The sequence below is a fragment of the Myxine glutinosa genome, chromosome 10, assembly GCF_964187855.1.
Source record: "Myxine glutinosa chromosome 10, kmMyxGlut1.1, whole genome shotgun sequence".
NCBI lineage: Eukaryota > Metazoa > Chordata > Myxini > Myxiniformes > Myxinidae > Myxine > Myxine glutinosa.
The window spans coordinates 55,679,471-55,697,769 of NC_136270.1; the positions used below are offsets into that span (position 1 = coordinate 55,679,471).

Here is an 18,299-nt window from a genome sequence, read left to right on the forward strand (position 1 = left end):
CCTCACACTGACTGCACCAAGGGTTGTTTCTCCTAAGTGCCAAAATCCACCAAGCACAAGAGCAAACATGGTGCCCGTCTTGCTCAAGCAAGAACCAGCAGAGAGAGAGGGGGAGAGACAGAGAGAGACGTGCTCTTCTTCCTCTTCCTCAAACCTTCTTGATGACGTCATAGTGTCCAATCGACGAGCTCCACTGAATCACCCCATGTCTCCTTGACCAATGATGAAGCTCAGGGCGTGGCCTACCAGCTTTGCTTTTCCACGCCCCATGTACCACTTTGGGGGCGTGGCCTTTTTCCTTATTCGGTTGGTGGGGCAGGGTTTACTTGTCAAACGGCTCTGCCTGACTTGCAGGGAACGGTTGTTGTTTAAATGGAGGTTTTTATGGCCGGCCTTGTAGTTGTAAAAACGTAGGAAAAAGCCACAGGGGGCAATGACATACTGGGGGAAAACTACCCTTAATCCCTATCTAGTTAATTCAGCTTCACCCCCCGTGTGAAGCCACATAAACAACCTTAAGCTCCAGTTTCCCTACTTAAATAAATCGAGATGTCTCTGACGTGTCCACGGTCCATGCTATGATTATACAGTCCTATCTTTATTATGGGATTCCATCATCTACCCCCAAAAACATAACAATATGATGGAATTATTTATCATTCCCCTCTTGCTCCCTCCCCACCTTCCTCACCCCTACCCCATATATTCCATACCTGCCTCTCTTCCAATCCCCTCTGAAATATCTTTTCCTTCTCTCCCCTCTACCCACCTATCCCCTACACTAATGCCACCTCCCATCATCCTCTTTTCATCATTTTCTCAAATTAGATTTTCTCAACTTGGCCATCCTACATGGAGACCGTAACAAACAGAAGGTACCTTAATGCACTTTGAAAAGAGCTTGTTACCATATTATTTAATTAACATCACCTTTGATCAAATAAATGATCTTCACGTGAATGCTTATATTTTATTTACATTTAAAATCAGGTTTACATTTTTCGAATTTCATTAGAATCAACACAAGTAAGAATGACCTGATAATGGTTTGTGTGTTCTTTTCTACTTCCTCATCCGGGTTCCGCTTCCCACCGAGGAATCCCTCGCTCAGCCTGCGGTGTCCTGACTCTGTGGTTAGTCCATCTTCCGAGAGAGATCTGCGTGGAAGGGGGATCGATAGGGGATCACTAGTTTACTCATACAAAGACGTGACCATGAGCAATGACGTCAATACATGAAAAAAGGAAAATGGATGAACCAGCAGTCCATTTGTGTAGAACACGATGAGGATGTTCCTAAAAATCTATTTTTACGGCCTAGCCCACAGGGCAAAGCTGTCTAGAACAGTGTTTGTCCGTCTGTATGTATGTATGTTCCGTCAAACGTATACCAATCAGAGCTGAGGATCTGGTCACATGACAGGGTGATGTGATTACGTATGATGTCATTACGGCGGTACGGCAGCTGACTCTCCACGCACCGCCATTTTGATTCCAATTTTGTTCATGCCGAACATATCGTCGAACCTGTCATATATCACAATCGCAATGCTCTACCATTACGTTTTTCATTCAGTGTGAAACACAAACAAACCGATTGTTAAAATGACCATGAAATATCGAAAGCATCGGCGTTACGTCTCTTCCAACAATAAGGTACGTACCCAAACCTTGTGGGGTACAATCTGGGTTTACAGTAGATCTTCCCTCAGTTCTGAGAGTAAAACGGATGTCTACCTCACGGATGTCTGGATTCCTCCAAATTTCTTTTTTTTATGTTATAAACAGCATTAGCGGCTGTTTAAAACGCTAATCATGCGTGTTTGTGTTTTATAATATTTTACAAGCCCGGCTACACCGCTGTTAGACTTTCGGTCTTGTTTTAAAACGTATTATTATTTGTAAAAACACCAAAAATAGACAATGATCGATCATGAAGATTTTATGAAAGAGGTGCATGTAGGTAAACATATATATATAGGTAACCATATAGATATAGGTAAACATATAGATAAACATATAGATACAGGTAAACATATAGATATAGTGAAACATACATGCTGTATATATATATATATATGTCGGTATTCCTCTTTAAACTCAAGAAGAGGCACGTTTGAAGCAGCAAGAGTGGTTTAATGAAATGAACAACACAATTGTGGAGCGCGTCCGGAAATGCAGAGCTTTGTCACACAAGACAGTGCAAGTCCGAGCCACACTGAAAATACTCTGAAACAAGATCCCTTATATAATCGAACAAAGCCTAAACAACTCTCCGCTGAAGTAATGACCTTCAGATAAGAGAGGGCCGAGTTTGAAGGCACAGATGTGTGTGAAAGTAAGATATTTCCCAAGCTATTATTCCAAACAAGCTGGGCTTACAAGGGCGATGTGTTCTCATAATGGAGGTCAATTGTGTTACACTTGGCAGTAAAACATATTGAGCCAGGCACATACAAATCAAAGGATACATGTTAAATCATACTCTGCTCGAGGTTAACTTGAAGGCAAACAAGAATTAAATGGCAACTATTCCCATAACTCTTCTCCCTTTGGCAAATGTTGAAAAACGTCTCCAAGGCTGGATCTGACCGAGCCGTGAAACAACATGTTTTGCAATTGAATCGAGATTTTTTTTGAAGCAAGCAAAAGAAAGACAATTATACATATATATTTCTCAGGTGCCCTGGGTCACGTGGTGCCACCCCCCCCCCCCCCCTCTGCCCGACATATATATATGTATGTATGTACTAGCTTGGCTCGGCTCATTGCGCTCGCCTCACCAAGCGTCATTACTGAGGAACGGGCTTATTTTAGCTGAGGATAATGACTGTACCTGAGTTGCTGTGTTGACATGATTTACACCAATCATAATACAAACAATTATTTTGCACAAATGTATTTGTAGTGTTTGTGATATTACATTTTTATAAGCAATTTAGGTTGAAGATTCAGGTTAAAAAATATATAAAAATTCAAAAAAGAACACCTCGCACATACATACGGGAGGGGTAGGTGCAGACTGGAAGTTTGGGACGATTACACCTCACCATCACGTAATTCAAAACACCTCACCACCACATAATTCAAAACACCTCACCACCACATAATTCAAAACACCTCACCACCACATAATTCAAAACACCTCACCACCACATAATTCAAAACACCTCACCACCACATAATTCAAAACACCTCACCACCACATAATTCAAAACACCTCACCACCACATAATTCAAAACACCTCACCACCACGAAATTCAAAACACTTCACCACCACATAATTCAAAACACCTCACCCCCACGTAATTTAAAAGACCTCACCACCACGAAATTTAAAACACCTCACCACCACGAAATTCAAAACACTTCACCACCACATAATTCAAAACACCTCACCCCCACGTAATTTAAAAGACCTCACCCCAACGTAATTTAAAACACCTCACCACCACGAAATTCAAAACACTTCACCACCACATAATTCAAAACACCTCACCACCACATAATTCAAAACTCCTCACCCCAACGTAATTTAAAACACCTCACCACCACGAAATTCAAAACACTTCACCACCACATAATTCAAAACACCTCACCCCCACGTAATTTAAAAGACCTCACCCCAACGTAATTTAAAACACCTCACCACCACGAAATTCAAAACACCTCACCCCCACGAAATTCAAAACACCTCACCCCCACGTAATTTAAAAGACCTCACCCCCACGTAATTTAAAACACCTCACCACCACGAAATTTAAAAGACCTCACCCCCACGAAATTCAAAACACCTCACCCCCACGTAATTTAAAAGACCTCACCCCCACGTAATTTAAAACACCTCACCCCTACGTAATTTAAAACACCTCACCACCACGTAATTTAAAACACCTCACCCCAACGTAATTTAAACCACCTCACCCCCACGTAATTTAAAACACCGCACCCCCAAGTAATTTAAACCACCTCACCCCCACGTAATTTAAACCACCTCACCCCCACGTAATTTAAAAGACCTCACCCCCAACGTAATTTAAAACACCTCACCACCACGTAATTTAAAACACCTCACCCCCACGTAATTTAAAACACCTCACCCCCACGTAATTTAAAACACCTCACCACCACGTAATTTAAAACACCTCACCCCCACGAAATTCAAAACACTTCACCACCACGTAATTCAAAACTCCTCACCACCACATAATTAAAAACACCTCACCACCACGTTATTACAAACACCTCACCACCATGTTATTAAAAACACCTCACCACCACATAATTCAAAACACCTCCCCATTACGTAATTCAAAACACCTCACCACCACGTAATTCAAAACACCTCACCATCACATAATTCAAAATACCTCAGCACGACGTAATTCAAAACACCTCACCACCACGTAATTCAAAACACCTCACCACCACGTAATTCAAAACACCTCACCACCACGTATTTCAAAACACCTCACCATCACTTAATTAAAAACACATCACCACCACATAATTCAAAATACCTCACCACCACGTGATTCAAAACCACCACCACGTTATTAAAAACACTTCACAACCATGGAAACAAAAGTTTCAGGGAGTAGTTCAGTGACAACACAGACACTGCCCAGATATGTAGATATATAGAGAGATGACGGTACCTGAGTTGCTGTTTTGTCATGGTTTACACCAATCATAATTCAAACAATTATTTTGCACAAATGTATTTGTAATATACGTGATATTACATTTTATAAACAATTGAAGTTGAAGTCTTAAGTTGAAAATTTTTTTTTTTAAATAAAATAAATAAATAATAATAATTGGAATTTTTTTCAAAAGAATACACTTAGGACATACACACGGGAGAGGTAGGTGCATACCAGAAGTTTGGTAGGATTTTACAAAAGTTTGAGGGAGTAGTTCAGAGACAACACAACACAGACACTGCACAGATATATATACAGTGCTTTCAGAAAGTATTCAGACCCCTTCACATTTTTCACATTTTGTTATGTTGCAGCCTTATTCTGAAATCGTTTAAATTCATTTTTTTCCTCATCAATCCACACTCAATACCCCATAATGACAAAGAGAAAACAGGATTATAGAAAGTTTTGCAAATTTATTAAAAAGAAAAAACTGAAATATCACATTGACATAAGTATTCATACCCTTTGCTATGACACTTGTAATTTAGCTCAGGTGCCTCCCATTTCTCTTGATCATCTTTGAGATGTTTCTACACCTTGATTGGAGTCCACCTGTGGTAAATTCAATTGATTGGACATGATTTGGAAAGGCACACACCTGTATATATAAGGTCTCACAGCTGACAATGCATATCAGAGCAAAAACCAAGCCATGAGGTCGAAGGAACTGTCTGCAGAGCTCAGAGACAGGATTGTGTCGAGGCACAGATCTGGGGAAACCCACAAAAAAAATCTCTGCTGCATTGAAGGTTCCCAGGAGCACAGTGGCCTCCATAATTCTTAAATGGAAGAAGTTTGGAACAACCAGGACTCTTCCTAGAGCTGGGGCCGCCCGGCCAAACTGAGCAATTGGGGGAGGAGGGCCTTGGTAAGAGAGGTGACCAAGAACCCGATGGTCACTCTGGCTGAGCTCCAGAGATCCTGTATGGAGATGGGAGAAACTTCCAGAAGGACAACCATCACTGCAACACTCCACCGATCTGGGCTTTATGGCAGAGTGCCCAGACGGAAGCCAAACAGTTCAATGTTGGTTTCATCAGATCATAGAATCTTGTTTCTCACAGTCTGAGAGTCCTTCAGGTGTTTTTTTGCAAACCGCAAGCGGCTTTCATGTGTCTTTCACTGAGGAGAGGCTTCCGTAGGTACAGGTAAACAACGTTTGGTAATGCAGGCGATCATTTGAATCATTATCATAACATCTGATGATTTATTCGTATTAAAATGTGCGTCCATTATAGTAATAAATCCGTTTAATTACGTCTGAGTTGCTTCACGTTTAAAATGGCAGGTTTAACATCTTAGGGTCTTGAGGTCTTGAGTTCGAGCTCCTGTCGGGCTGTTGAATTAACGCCAGGTGGGTTGACTCAACCTGTCAGCCTTCCAATGTCGGCAAAATGAGTACGAGATGACTGGGAACAAGGGGCACTGCATCAGGGGCACCGCGGCGCTCCAGAAAATGATGCAACCAGCAGACACGGGCTACATACATATTTTAAAAAATCCGTTAAACTCACCTCAACTGTCCTTTTCCAATGCTTAACAGACTCTTACGCCGCACTTCTACGGACGTAGTTTGCTTGTCTGCCATAAGTTCGGAAAACGAAGACAATTTGCTCAAAAGATTTGCGAATTACAATAACATATCCTGAACCGAATAGGTGGGTGAAGCAGGTAATGGCGGGAGGTAACCGGGCAATATATACCAGGTAACCAAGATAAGCAAGCGGGAATAAAAGCGGTTGTTTCGCTGGGAAACCCGAGTTGCTCGACGGTGATAATGAGATGCTGACGTGCGAGTCGTTATGACGTCACGCGTGGCTCCTCCCTCTGGTTAGACCGCATTCCACGGGGTGCGGTTGCAATGTGGCACCAAAATCGGGCCCACATCATCGCCCTTCGAAATAAAACGTCCGGTAGAAATGCGGCCGACACGGAAATGACAGAAAACCATAGAATTCTTATTTTCTTCCACTGGACTCTGAGGGAGGACAAAGGTTGGAGGAGAGAAAGATTGAAAAACAGATTATAAATTAATAAACTGCAACGCCGATCAAACAAGGGGGTTAAAGACTGCAAACCATGAGGCTAAACTCTGCAAACGATGAGGTTGAACTTCGCAAACAATGAGGCTAAACTCTGCAAACGATGAGGTGGAACTCTGCAAACAATGAGGCTAAACTCTGCAAACGATGAGGTTCAGCTCAAAAAACAATGAGGTGGAACTCTGCAAACGATGAGGTTGAACTTCGCAAACAATGAGGCTAAACTCTGCAAACGATGAGATTGAACTCTGCAAACGATGAGGTTGAACTCTGCAAACGATGAGGTGGAACTCTGCAAACAATGAGGCTAAACTCTGCAAACGATGAGGTGGAACTCTGCAAACAATGAGGCTAAACTCCGCAAACGATGAGGTTGAACTTCGCAAACAATGAGGCTAAACTCTGCAAACGATGAGGTGGAACTCTGCAAACAATGAGGCTAAACTCTGCAAACGATGAGGTTGAACTTCGCAAACAATGAGGCTAAACTCTGCAAACGATGAGATTGAACTCTGCAAACGATGAGGCTAAACTCTGCAAACGATGAGGTTGAACTCTGCAAACGATGAGGTGGAACTCTGCAAACAATGAGGCTAAACTCTGCAAACGATGAGGTGGAACTCTGCAAACAATGAGGCTAAACTCCGCAAACGATGAGGTTGAACTTCGCAAACAATGAGGCTAAACTCTGCAAACGATGAGGTGGAACTCTGCAAACAATGAGGCTAAACTCTGCAAACGATGAGGTTGAACTTCGCAAACAATGAGGCTAAACTCTGCAAACGATGAGATTGAACTCTGCAAACGATGAGACTAAACTCTGCAAACGATGAGGTTGAACTCTGCAAACGATGAGGTGGAACTCTGCAAACAATGAGGCTAAACTCTGCAAACGATGAGGTGGAACTCTGCAAACAATGAGGCTAAACTCCGCAAACGATGAGGTTGAACTTCGCAAACAATGAGGCTAAACTCTGCAAACGATGAGGTGGAACTCTGCAAACAATGAGGCTAAACTCTGCAAACGATGAGGTTGAACTTCGCAAACAATGAGGCTAAACTCTGCAAACGATGAGGTGGAACTCTGCAAACAATGAGGCTAAACTCTGCAATCAATGAGGCTAAACTCTGCAAACGATGAGGTTGAACTCTGCAAACGATGAGGCTAAACTCTGCAAACGATGAGGTTGAACTCTGCAAACAATGAGGTTGAACTCTGCAAACAATGAGGCTAAACTCTGCAAACGATGAGGTTGAACTCTGCAAACAATGAGGTTGAACTCTGCAAACGATGAGGCTAAACTCTGCAAACGATGAGGTTGAACTCTGCAAACAATGAGACTAAACTCTGCAAACGATGAGGTTGAACTCTGCAAACGATGAGGCTAAACTCTGCAAACGATGAGATGGAACTCTGCAAACAATGAGGCTAAACTCTGCAAACGATGAGGTTGAACTTCGCAAACAATGAGGCTAAACTCTGCAAACGATGAGGTGGAACTCTGCAAACAATGAGGCTAAACTCTGCAAACGATGAGGTTGAACTTCGCAAACAATGAGGATAAACTCTGCAAACGATGAGGTGGAACTCTGCAAACAATGAGGCTAAACTCTGCAAACAATGAGGCTAAACTCTGCAAACGATGAGGTTGAACTCTGCAAACGATGAGGCTAAACTCTGCAAACGATGAGGTTGAACTCTGCAAACAATGAGGTTGAACTCTGCAAACAATGAGGCTAAACTCTGCAAACGATGAGGTTGAACTCTGCAAACAATGAGGTTGAACTCTGCAAACGATGAGGCTAAACTCTGCAAACGATGAGGTTGAACTCTGCAAACAATGAGACTAAACTCTGCAAACGATGAGGTTGAACTCTGCAAACGATGAGGCTAAACTCTGCAAACGATGAGGTTGAACTCTGCAAACGATGAGGCTAAACTCTGCAAACGATGAGGTTGAACTTCGCAAACAATGAGGCTAAACTCTGCAAACGATGAGGTGGAACTCTGCAAACAATGAGGCTAAACTCTGCAAACGATGAGGTTGAACTTCGCAAACAATGAGGCTAAACTCTGCAAACGATGAGGTGGAACTCTGCAAACAATGAGGCTAAACTCTGCAAACAATGAGGCTAAACTCTGCAAACGATGAGGTTGAACTCTGCAAACGATGAGGCTAAACTCTGCAAACGATGAGGTTGAACTCTGCAAACAATGAGGTTGAACTCTGCAAACAATGAGGCTAAACTCTGCAAACGATGAGGTTGAACTCTGCAAACAATGAGGTTGAACTCTGCAAACGATGAGGCTAAACTCTGCAAACGATGAGGTTGAACTCTGCAAACAATGAGACTAAACTCTGCAAACGATGAGGTTGAACTCTGCAAACGATGAGGCTAAACTCTGCAAACGATGAGGTGGAACTCTGCAAACAATGAGGCTAAACTCTGCAAACGATGAGGTTGAACTTCGCAAACAATGAGGCTAAACTCTGCAAACGATGAGGTGGAACTCTGCAAACAATGAGGCTAAACTCTGCAAACGATGAGGTTGAACTTCGCAAACAATGAGGATAAACTCTGCAAACGATGAGGTGGAACTCTGCAAACAATGAGGCTAAACTCTGCAAACAATGAGGCTAAACTCTGCAAACGATGAGGTTGAACTCTGCAAACGATGAGGCTAAACTCTGCAAACGATGAGGTTGAACTCTGCAAACAATGAGGTTGAACTCTGCAAACAATGAGGCTAAACTCTGCAAACGATGAGGTTGAACTCTGCAAACAATGAGGTTGAACTCTGCAAACGATGAGGCTAAACTCTGCAAACGATGAGGTTGAACTCTGCAAACAATGAGACTAAACTCTGCAAACGATGAGGTTGAACTCTGCAAACGATGAGGCTAAACTCTGCAAACGATGAGGTTGAAATTCGCAAACAATGAGGCTAAACTCTGCAAACGATGAGGTTGAACTCCACAAACGATGAGGTTGAACTCCACAAACGATGAGGTTGAACTCCACAAACAATGATGTTGAACTCCACAAACGATGAGGTGGAACTCCACAAACAATGATGTTGAACTCCACAAACGATGAGGTGGAACTCCGCAAACGATGAGGTGGAACTGCGCAAACGATGAGGTTGAACTCCGAAAACAATGAGGTTGAACTCCGCAAACAATGAGGTTGAACTCTGCAAACCATGAGGTTGAACTCTGCAAACCATGAGGTTGAACTCTGCAAACCATGAGACAAACACTGCAAACGATGAGGTTGAACTCCGCAAACGATGAGGTTGAACTCCGCAAACAATGAGGTTGAACTCCGCAAACGATGAGGTTGAACTCCACAAACGATGAGGTTGAACTCCACAAACAATGAGGTTGAACTCCACAAACAATGAGGTTGAACTCCACAAACGATGAGGTGGAACTCCACAAACAATGATGTTGAACTCCACAAACAATGATGTTGAACTCCACAAACGATGAGGTGGAACTCCGCAAATGATGAAGTGGAACTGCACAAACAATAAGGTTGAACTCCACAAACGATGAGGTGGAACTCCACAAATGATGAAGTTGAACTCCGCGAACGATGAGGTTGAACTCCGCAAACAATGAGGTTGAACTCCGCAAACAATGAGGTTGAGCTCCACAAACGATGAAGTTGAACTCCACAAACGATGAGGTTTAACTCCGCAAACAATGAGGTTGAACTCTGCAAACAATGAGGTTGAACTCCGCAAACGATGAGGTTGAACTCCACAAAGGATGAGGTTGAACTCCACAAACAATGATGTTGAACTCCACAAACGATGAGGTGGAACTCCACAAACAATGATGTTGAACTCCACAAACAATGATGTTAAACTCCACAAACGATGAGGTGGAACTCCACAAATGATGAGGTGGAACTGCGCAAACAATAAGGTTGAACTCCACAAACGATGAGGTGGAACTCCACAAATGATGAAGTTGAACTCCGCGAACGATGAGGTTGAACTCCGCAAACAATGAGGTTGAACTCTGCAAACCATGAGACAAACACTGCAAACGATGAGGTTGAACTCCGCAAACGATGAGGTTGAACTCCGCAAACAATGAGGTTGAACTCCGCAAACGATGAGGTTGAACTCCACAAACGATGAGGTTGAACTCCACAAACAATGAGGTTGAACTCCACAAACAATGAGGTTGAACTCCACAAACGATGAGGTGGAACTCCACAAACAATGATGTTGAACTCCACAAACAATGATGTTGAACTCCACAAACGATGAGGTGGAACTCCGCAAATGATGAGGTGGAACTGCACAAACAATAAGGTTGAACTCCACAAACGATGAGGTGGAACTCCACAAATGATGAAGTTGAACTCCGCGAACGATGAGGTTGAACTCCGCAAACAATGAGGTTGAACTCCGCAAACAATGAGGTTGAGCTCCACAAACGATGAAGTTGAACTCCACAAACGATGAGGTTTAACTCCGCAAACAATGAGGTTGAACTCTGCAAACAATGAGGTTGAACTCTGCAAACGATGAGGTTGAACTCCACAAAGGATGAGGTTGAACTCCACAAACAATGATGTTGAACTCCACAAACGATGAGGTGGAACTCCACAAACAATGATGTTGAACTCCACAAACAATGATGTTAAACTCCACAAACGATGAGGTGGAACTCCACAAATGATGAGGTGGAACTGCGCAAACAATAAGGTTGAACTCCACAAACGATGAGGTGGAACTCCACAAATGATGAAGTTGAACTCCGCGAACGATGAGGTTGAACTCCGCGAACGATGAGGTTGAACTCCGCAAACAATGAGGTTGAACTCCGCAAACGATGAGGTTGAACTCCACAAACGATGAGGTTGAACTCCACAAACAATGACGTTGAACTCCACAAATGATGAGGTGGAACTGCGCAAACAATAAGGTTGAACTCCACAAACGATGAGGTGGAACTCCACAAATGATGAAGTTGAACTCCGCGAACGATGAGGTTGAACTCCGCGAACGATGAGGTTGAACTCCGCAAACAATGAGGTTGAACTCCGCAAACGATGAGGTTGAACTCCACAAACGATGAGGTTGAACTCCACAAACAATGAGGTTGAACTCCGCAAACGATGAGGTTGAACTCCACAAAGGATGAGGTTGAACTCCACAAACAATGATGTTGAACTCCACAAACGATGAGGTGGAACTCCACAAACAATGATGTTGAACGCCACAAACAATGATGTTAAACTCCACAAACGATGTGGTGGAACTCCACAAATGATGAGGTGGAACTGCGCAAACAATAAGGTTGAACTCCACAAACGATGAGGTGGAACTCCACAAATGATGAAGTTGAACTCCGCGAACGATGAGGTTGAACTCCGCGAACGATGAGGTTGAACTCCACAAACAATGAGGTTGAACTCCGCAAACGATGAGGTTGAACTCCACAAACGATGAGGTTGAACTCCACAAACAATGAGGCTGAACTCCACAAACAATGAGGTTGAACTCCACAAACGATGAGGTTGAACTCCACAAACGATGAGGTTGAACTCCACAAACGATGAGGTTTAACTCCACAAACAATGAGGTGGAACTCCGCAAATGATGAGGTGGAACTGCACAAACAATAAGGTTGAACTCCGCGAACGATGAGGTTGAACTCCACAAACAATGAGGTTGAACTCCGCAAACGATGAGGTTGAACTCCACAAACGATGAGGTTGAACTCCACAAACAATGAGGTGGAACTGCACAAACAATAAGGTTGAACTCCACAAACGATGAGGTGGAACTCCACAAATGATGAAGTTGAACTCCGCGAACGATGAGGTTTAACTCCGCAAACAATGAGGTTGAACTCCGCAAACAATGAGGTTGAGCTCCACAAACGATGAAGTTGAAGTCTGCAAACGTTGAACGCAAACTCGGCGTCGTTGAAGTCTGTCTTCTACCGACTCCTCTCCGGCCTTGCTCCCCCAGCTCTCTCTGTGCTCTGTCCCCCAAATATTCCTACAGGTCGCACAAGATCTGTCAGCAACCCTCTGATGGTTAAACTGCCGAAATCTCGGCTCTCTGCTCACCTTCACTCCTTCATTCCCCTTTCCTCTCCCCTCTGGAACAAACTCCCTCACTCACTTCAATCCCACTCCTCCCTCCAGGTCTTTAAAACAGCTGTTCACCACCATCTCTTATCTTCAAAACTTTGATATTTTCTACCCCCATTAATTCACCCCAAATGCACTTTTTTCAAATTCCGACTTCTTTCCTGGAAGTCCTAGCAGTGTCCATGTGTTTTTTTACCTTTCCCACTCCCCCCCCACCTCACCCTTCCCATGCCTCCTCCCCCCCAAGCCCTCTCCCACCCACAGATCTCCCGATGTCCCTGCTCTCCATCTTGTCTCCCGCTCCCTTTATCATATGTTTTATGTTTTACGTGTCAGTTTGTCTTTTTGTGATCAATGTTAGCTCTTTCACGAGCCTCGACCTTGTATACAACAAAACCCAAAAAACAAAAAGTATGGCCTCCATGGGTTCCGTGTGCCAAGGTCATGGCTTTGTTGCGCAGTCAGAGGTCATGTTGACCCCTTATCACGAGATCCGCAAAATGATGTTTAAAAGCTTCAGTCTTTACAGTTCACAGTTCAACTTTTTGGTTTTATCGTCACAAAGGGGTCTTTGTCCAAAACCTTGGCTTGTCCATCCCTTGGCTTGTCCAAAACCTTGGCTTGTACATCCCTTGGCTTGTCCAAAACCTTGGCTTGTACATCCCTTGGCTTGTCCAAAACCTTGGCTTGTGCATCCCTTGGCTTGTCCAAAACCTTGGCTTGTACATCCCTTGGCTTGTCCAAAACCTTGGCTTGTACATCCCTTGGCTTGTCCAAAACCTTGGCTTGCACATCCCTTGGCTTGTCCAAAACCTTGGCTTGCACATCCCTTGGCTTGTCCAAGACCTTGGCTTGTGCATCCCTTGGCTTGTCCAAAACCTTGGCTTGTACATCCCTTGGCTTGTCCAAAACCTTGGCTTGCACATCCCTTGGCTTGTCCAAAACCTTGGCTTGCACATCCCTTGGCTTGTCCAAGACCTTGGCTTGCACATCCCTTGGCTTGTACAAAACCTTGGCTTGGACATCCCTTGGCTTGTCCAAAACCTTGGCTTGTACATCCCTTGGCTTGTCCAAAACCTTGGCTTGCACATCCCTTGGCTTGTCCAAGACCTTGGCTTGCACATCCCTTGGCTTGTCCAAGACCTTGGCTTGTGCATCCCTTGGCTTGTCCAAAACCTTGGCTTGTACATCCCTTGGCTTGTCCAAAACCTTGGCTTGTACATCCCTTGGCTTGTCCAAAACCTTGGCTTGCACATCCCTTGGCTTGTCCAAGACCTTGGCTTGTACATCCCATACTTTTCCCGGTATTTGAAGGTCGAGAGGGACTCTGATTCCATTCAATGGAAAATATTGTGGTTTGAAGTTTTTTTCTTCCTATTTGGTTCGAGAAACTTTGTGGTTGAATTAACTTTTCTTTGATGATATAATTTTAATGCCAATAGCAAGTGCCCCTCATCCCACACGGCCCCCACCTCCCTTTAATGCGGCTCATTAACCCATATGGCTCATAAAGGTCATTAATGAACCATATGGGTTAATGAGCCGCATTAATGAGCCAGATTTACCCATAATCCTGGATTCGATCTAACCCAAATCAATGGCCCGTCACGTTAAGCAGGACCGACTCATCATCTGCATCAATGCGAAATCAATGGAAAGTGCAGCAAACTTGACCAATCAGTGGATTGATTGACCAACGAGGGCGAATTCCCCAAATTCAGGAGAAAATGGAGCAAAGCACAAAGCCGCAGATGACGTCATTATTTGGCTGGTAAAACCACCTGCACTTGGACTCACGAGAGAGATCTGGACTCGTCAGTCCAAATGCAAGAAGCAAACGGACAACGTGATCATAACATGATCATTTATCCGAGTGCTGTCTCAGCTTCCAGAAGCCTACAACAAATCCTAATACTCCTGCAACATTTCAGATGCAAGTCCGGTCCTTATAACCGACACCAAAGTTGGTCTCTGTAGAATTAGGACAATAGCCTTGCTTCCATAGTCATATTAGGACAATAGTCTTGCTTCCATAGTCATATTAGGACAATAGCCTTGCTTCCATAGTCATATTGGGACAATAGTCTTGCTTCCATAGTCATATTAGGACAATAGTCTTGCTTCCATAGTCATATTAGGGCAATAGTCTTGCTTCCATAGTCATATTAGGGCAATAGTCTTGCTTCCATAGTCATATTAGGACAATAGTCTTGCTTCCATAGTCATATTGGGACAATAGTCTTGCTTCCATAGTCATATTAGGGCAATAGTCTTGCTTCCATAGTCATATTAGGACAATAGTCTTGCTTCCATAGTCATATTGGGACAATAGTCTTGCTTCCATAGTCATATTAGGACAATAGTCTTGCTTCCATAGTCATATTAGGACAATAGTCTTGCTTCCATAGTCATATTGGGACAATAGTCTTGCTTCCATAGTCATATTAGGACAATAGTCTTGCTTCCATAGTCATATTGGGACAATAGTCTTGCTTCCATAGTCATATTAGGACAATAGTCTTGCTTCCATAGTCATATTCGGACAATAGTCTTGCTTCCATAGTCATATTCGGACAATAGTCTTGCTTCCATAGTCATATTAGGACAATAGTCTTGCTTCCATAGTCATATTAGGGCAATAGTCTTGCTTCCATAGTCATATTAGGACAATAGTCTTGCTTCCATAGTCATATTAGGACAATAGTCTTGCTTCCATAGTCATATTAGGACAATAGTCTTGCTTCCATAGTCATATTAGGGCAATAGTCTTGCTTCCATAGTCATATTAGGGCAATAGTCTTGCTTCCATAGGCATATTAGGGCAATAGTCTTGCTTCCATAGTCATATTAGGGCAATAGTCTTGCTTCCATAGTCATATTGGGACAATAGTCTTGCTTCCATCATCATATTAGGACAATAGTCTTGCTTCCATAGTCATATTAGGACAATAGTCTTGCTTCAATAGTCATATTAGGACAATAGTCTTGCTTCCATAGTCATATTAGGACAATAGTCTTGCTTCCATAGTCATATTAGGGCAATAGTCTTGCTTCCATAGTCATATTAGGGCAATAGTCTTGCTTCCATCATCATATTAGGACAATAGTCTTGCTTCCATAGTCATATTAGGACAATAGTCTTGCTTCCATAGTCATATTAGGACAATAGTCTTGCTTCCATAGTCATATTAGGGCAATAGTCTTGCTTCCATAGTCATATTAGGGCAATAGTCTTGCTTCCATAGTCATATTAGGACAATAGTCTTGCTTCCATAGTCATATTAGGACAATAGTCTTGCTTCCCTAGTCATATTAGGACAATAGTCTTGCTTCCATAGTCATATTAGGACAATAGTCTTGCTTCCATAGTCATATTAGGACAATAGTCTTGCTTCCATAGTCATATTAGGACAATAGTCTTGCTTCCATAGTCATATTAGGACAATAGCCTTGCTTCCATAGTCATATTAGGGCAATAGTCTTGCTTCCATAGTCATATTAAGACAATAGTCTTGCTTCCATAGTCATATTAAGACAATAGTCTTGCTTCCATAGTCATATTAGGACAATAGTCTTGCTTCCATAGTCATATTAGGACAATAGTCTTGCTTCCATAGTCATATTAGGACAATAGTCTTGCTTCCATAGTCATATTAGGACAATAGTCTTGCTTCCATAGTCATATTAGGACAATAGTCTTGCTTCCCTAGTCATATTAGGACAATAGTCTTGCTTCCATAGTCATATTAGGACAATAGTCTTGCTTCCATAGTCATATTAGGACAATAGTCTTGCTTCCATGGTCATATTAGGACAATAGTCTTGCTTCCATAGTCATATTAGGATAATAGTCTTGCTTCCATAGTCATATTGGGACAATAGTCTTGCTTCCATAGTCATATTAGGACAATAGTCTTGCTTCCATAGTCATATTAGGACAATAGTCTTGCTTCCATAGTCATATTAGGACAATAGTCTTGCTTCCATAGTCATATTGGGACAATAGTCTTGCTTCCATAGTCATATTAGGACAATAGACTTGCTTCCATAGTCATATTAGGACAATAGTCTTGCTTCCATAGTCATATTAGGACAATAGTCTTGCTTCCATAGTCATATTAGGACAATAGTCTTGCTTCCATAGTCATATTAGGACAATAGTCTTGCTTCCATAGTCATATTAGGACAATAGTCTTGCTTCCATAGTCATATTAGGACAATAGTCTTGCTTCCATAGTCATATTAGGACAATAGTCTTGCTTCCATAGTCATATTGGGACAATAGTCTTGCTTCCATAGTCATATTAGGACAATAGACTTGCTTCCATAGTCATATTAGGACAATAGTCTTGCTTCCATAGTCATATTAGGACAATAGTCTTGCTTCCATAGTCATATTAGGACAATAGTCTTGCTTCCATAGTCATATTAGGACAATAGTCTTGCTTCCATAGTCATATTAGGACAATAGCCTTGCTTCCATAGTCATATTAGGGCAATAGTCTTGCTTCCATAGTCATATTAAGACAATAGTCTTGCTTCCATAGTCATATTAAGACAATAGTCTTGCTTCCATAGTCATATTAGGACAATAGTCTTGCTTCCATAGTCATATTAGGACAATAGTCTTGCTCCCATAGTCATATTAGGACAATAGTCTTGCTTCCATAGTCATATTAGGACAATAGTCTTGCTTCCATAGTCATATTAGGACAATAGTCGTGCTTCCATAGTCAAATTAAAAAACAACAAATTATTGGCTGTGGGAAACTTTAAATGATCACGTGTTTCTGATCTCATCCATTGGAGATTCACTAGCCATGCAGCCTTGAAGGGCAGCCACGGTCGCCTGAGACTCGGAAGGGTCCTCACACTGGACTTGCACAGTTTGTTTGGAATTTATGTAATTTCTTTAAGATCCGAAATTCAGCCCAAATGATATTGGAGCTGGTGAAGTGTTCATACTAACCTTGCACACTTTTGGTGGTTTGGCTCGTCCATTGGATCATCAAAACAACCCTCCTTCGGCCATCGCTGCCTCCGATAGCATCTTGATGCTCTACTGATGTTTCTATTTCCCCTGATGCTCGCTTGACGTTTCATTAGAGTGTAAGCGCTGCACGCTCTTCCAACAATGCTCAATGCCGGACCAAGGAGACCATTATCAAAGGTCGGGTTTTAAATACTGGGCCATGGAGGGGCGTGTATGAGTTTCAAAGGGGCTTCCATCTGATTGGCGGGTCTTACGGGTCAGCAGCCATCACGTGATCGGCATGGAATGATCAATTATTGAGAAACTTCCAACTGAGTTTGGGCTGGCACGTTGGTGTGTTCTTATCTGAACCGGCCAGGCCCACAAGGCTGGGATCCCAGGTTAAAGTCTCAAATACTTATTTATAGTTGTCTATTGTTTATTAATGTTCTT

The 18,299-nt window shown here is 42.6% G+C and overlaps 1 protein-coding gene across 9 annotated transcripts in view; it reads right to left on the bottom strand.

Annotated features, from left to right (window-relative positions):
• Window positions 1–18,021, bottom strand: part of LOC137434579 (GRAM domain-containing protein 2B-like) — a 114,850-nt gene extending 96,829 nt beyond the window's left edge. For 8 of the 9 annotated variants that reach the window (XM_078785683.1, XM_078785682.1, XM_078785680.1 and 5 more), the window contains exons 1-2: window positions 17,844–18,021; window positions 1,038–1,157 (exon numbers count right to left, since the gene is read on the bottom strand). In XM_078785683.1, coding sequence (XP_078641809.1) covers window positions 1,038–1,157; window positions 17,844–17,977 — 254 coding nt within the window. In that variant the 5' untranslated portion in view covers window positions 17,978–18,021. Of the gene's footprint in view, window positions 1–1,037; window positions 1,158–6,223; window positions 6,410–17,843 lie in introns of those variants that run through there. The other variant, XM_078785681.1, reaches the window with a different exon arrangement.
• Window positions 18,022–18,299: the final 278 nt, after the last annotated feature.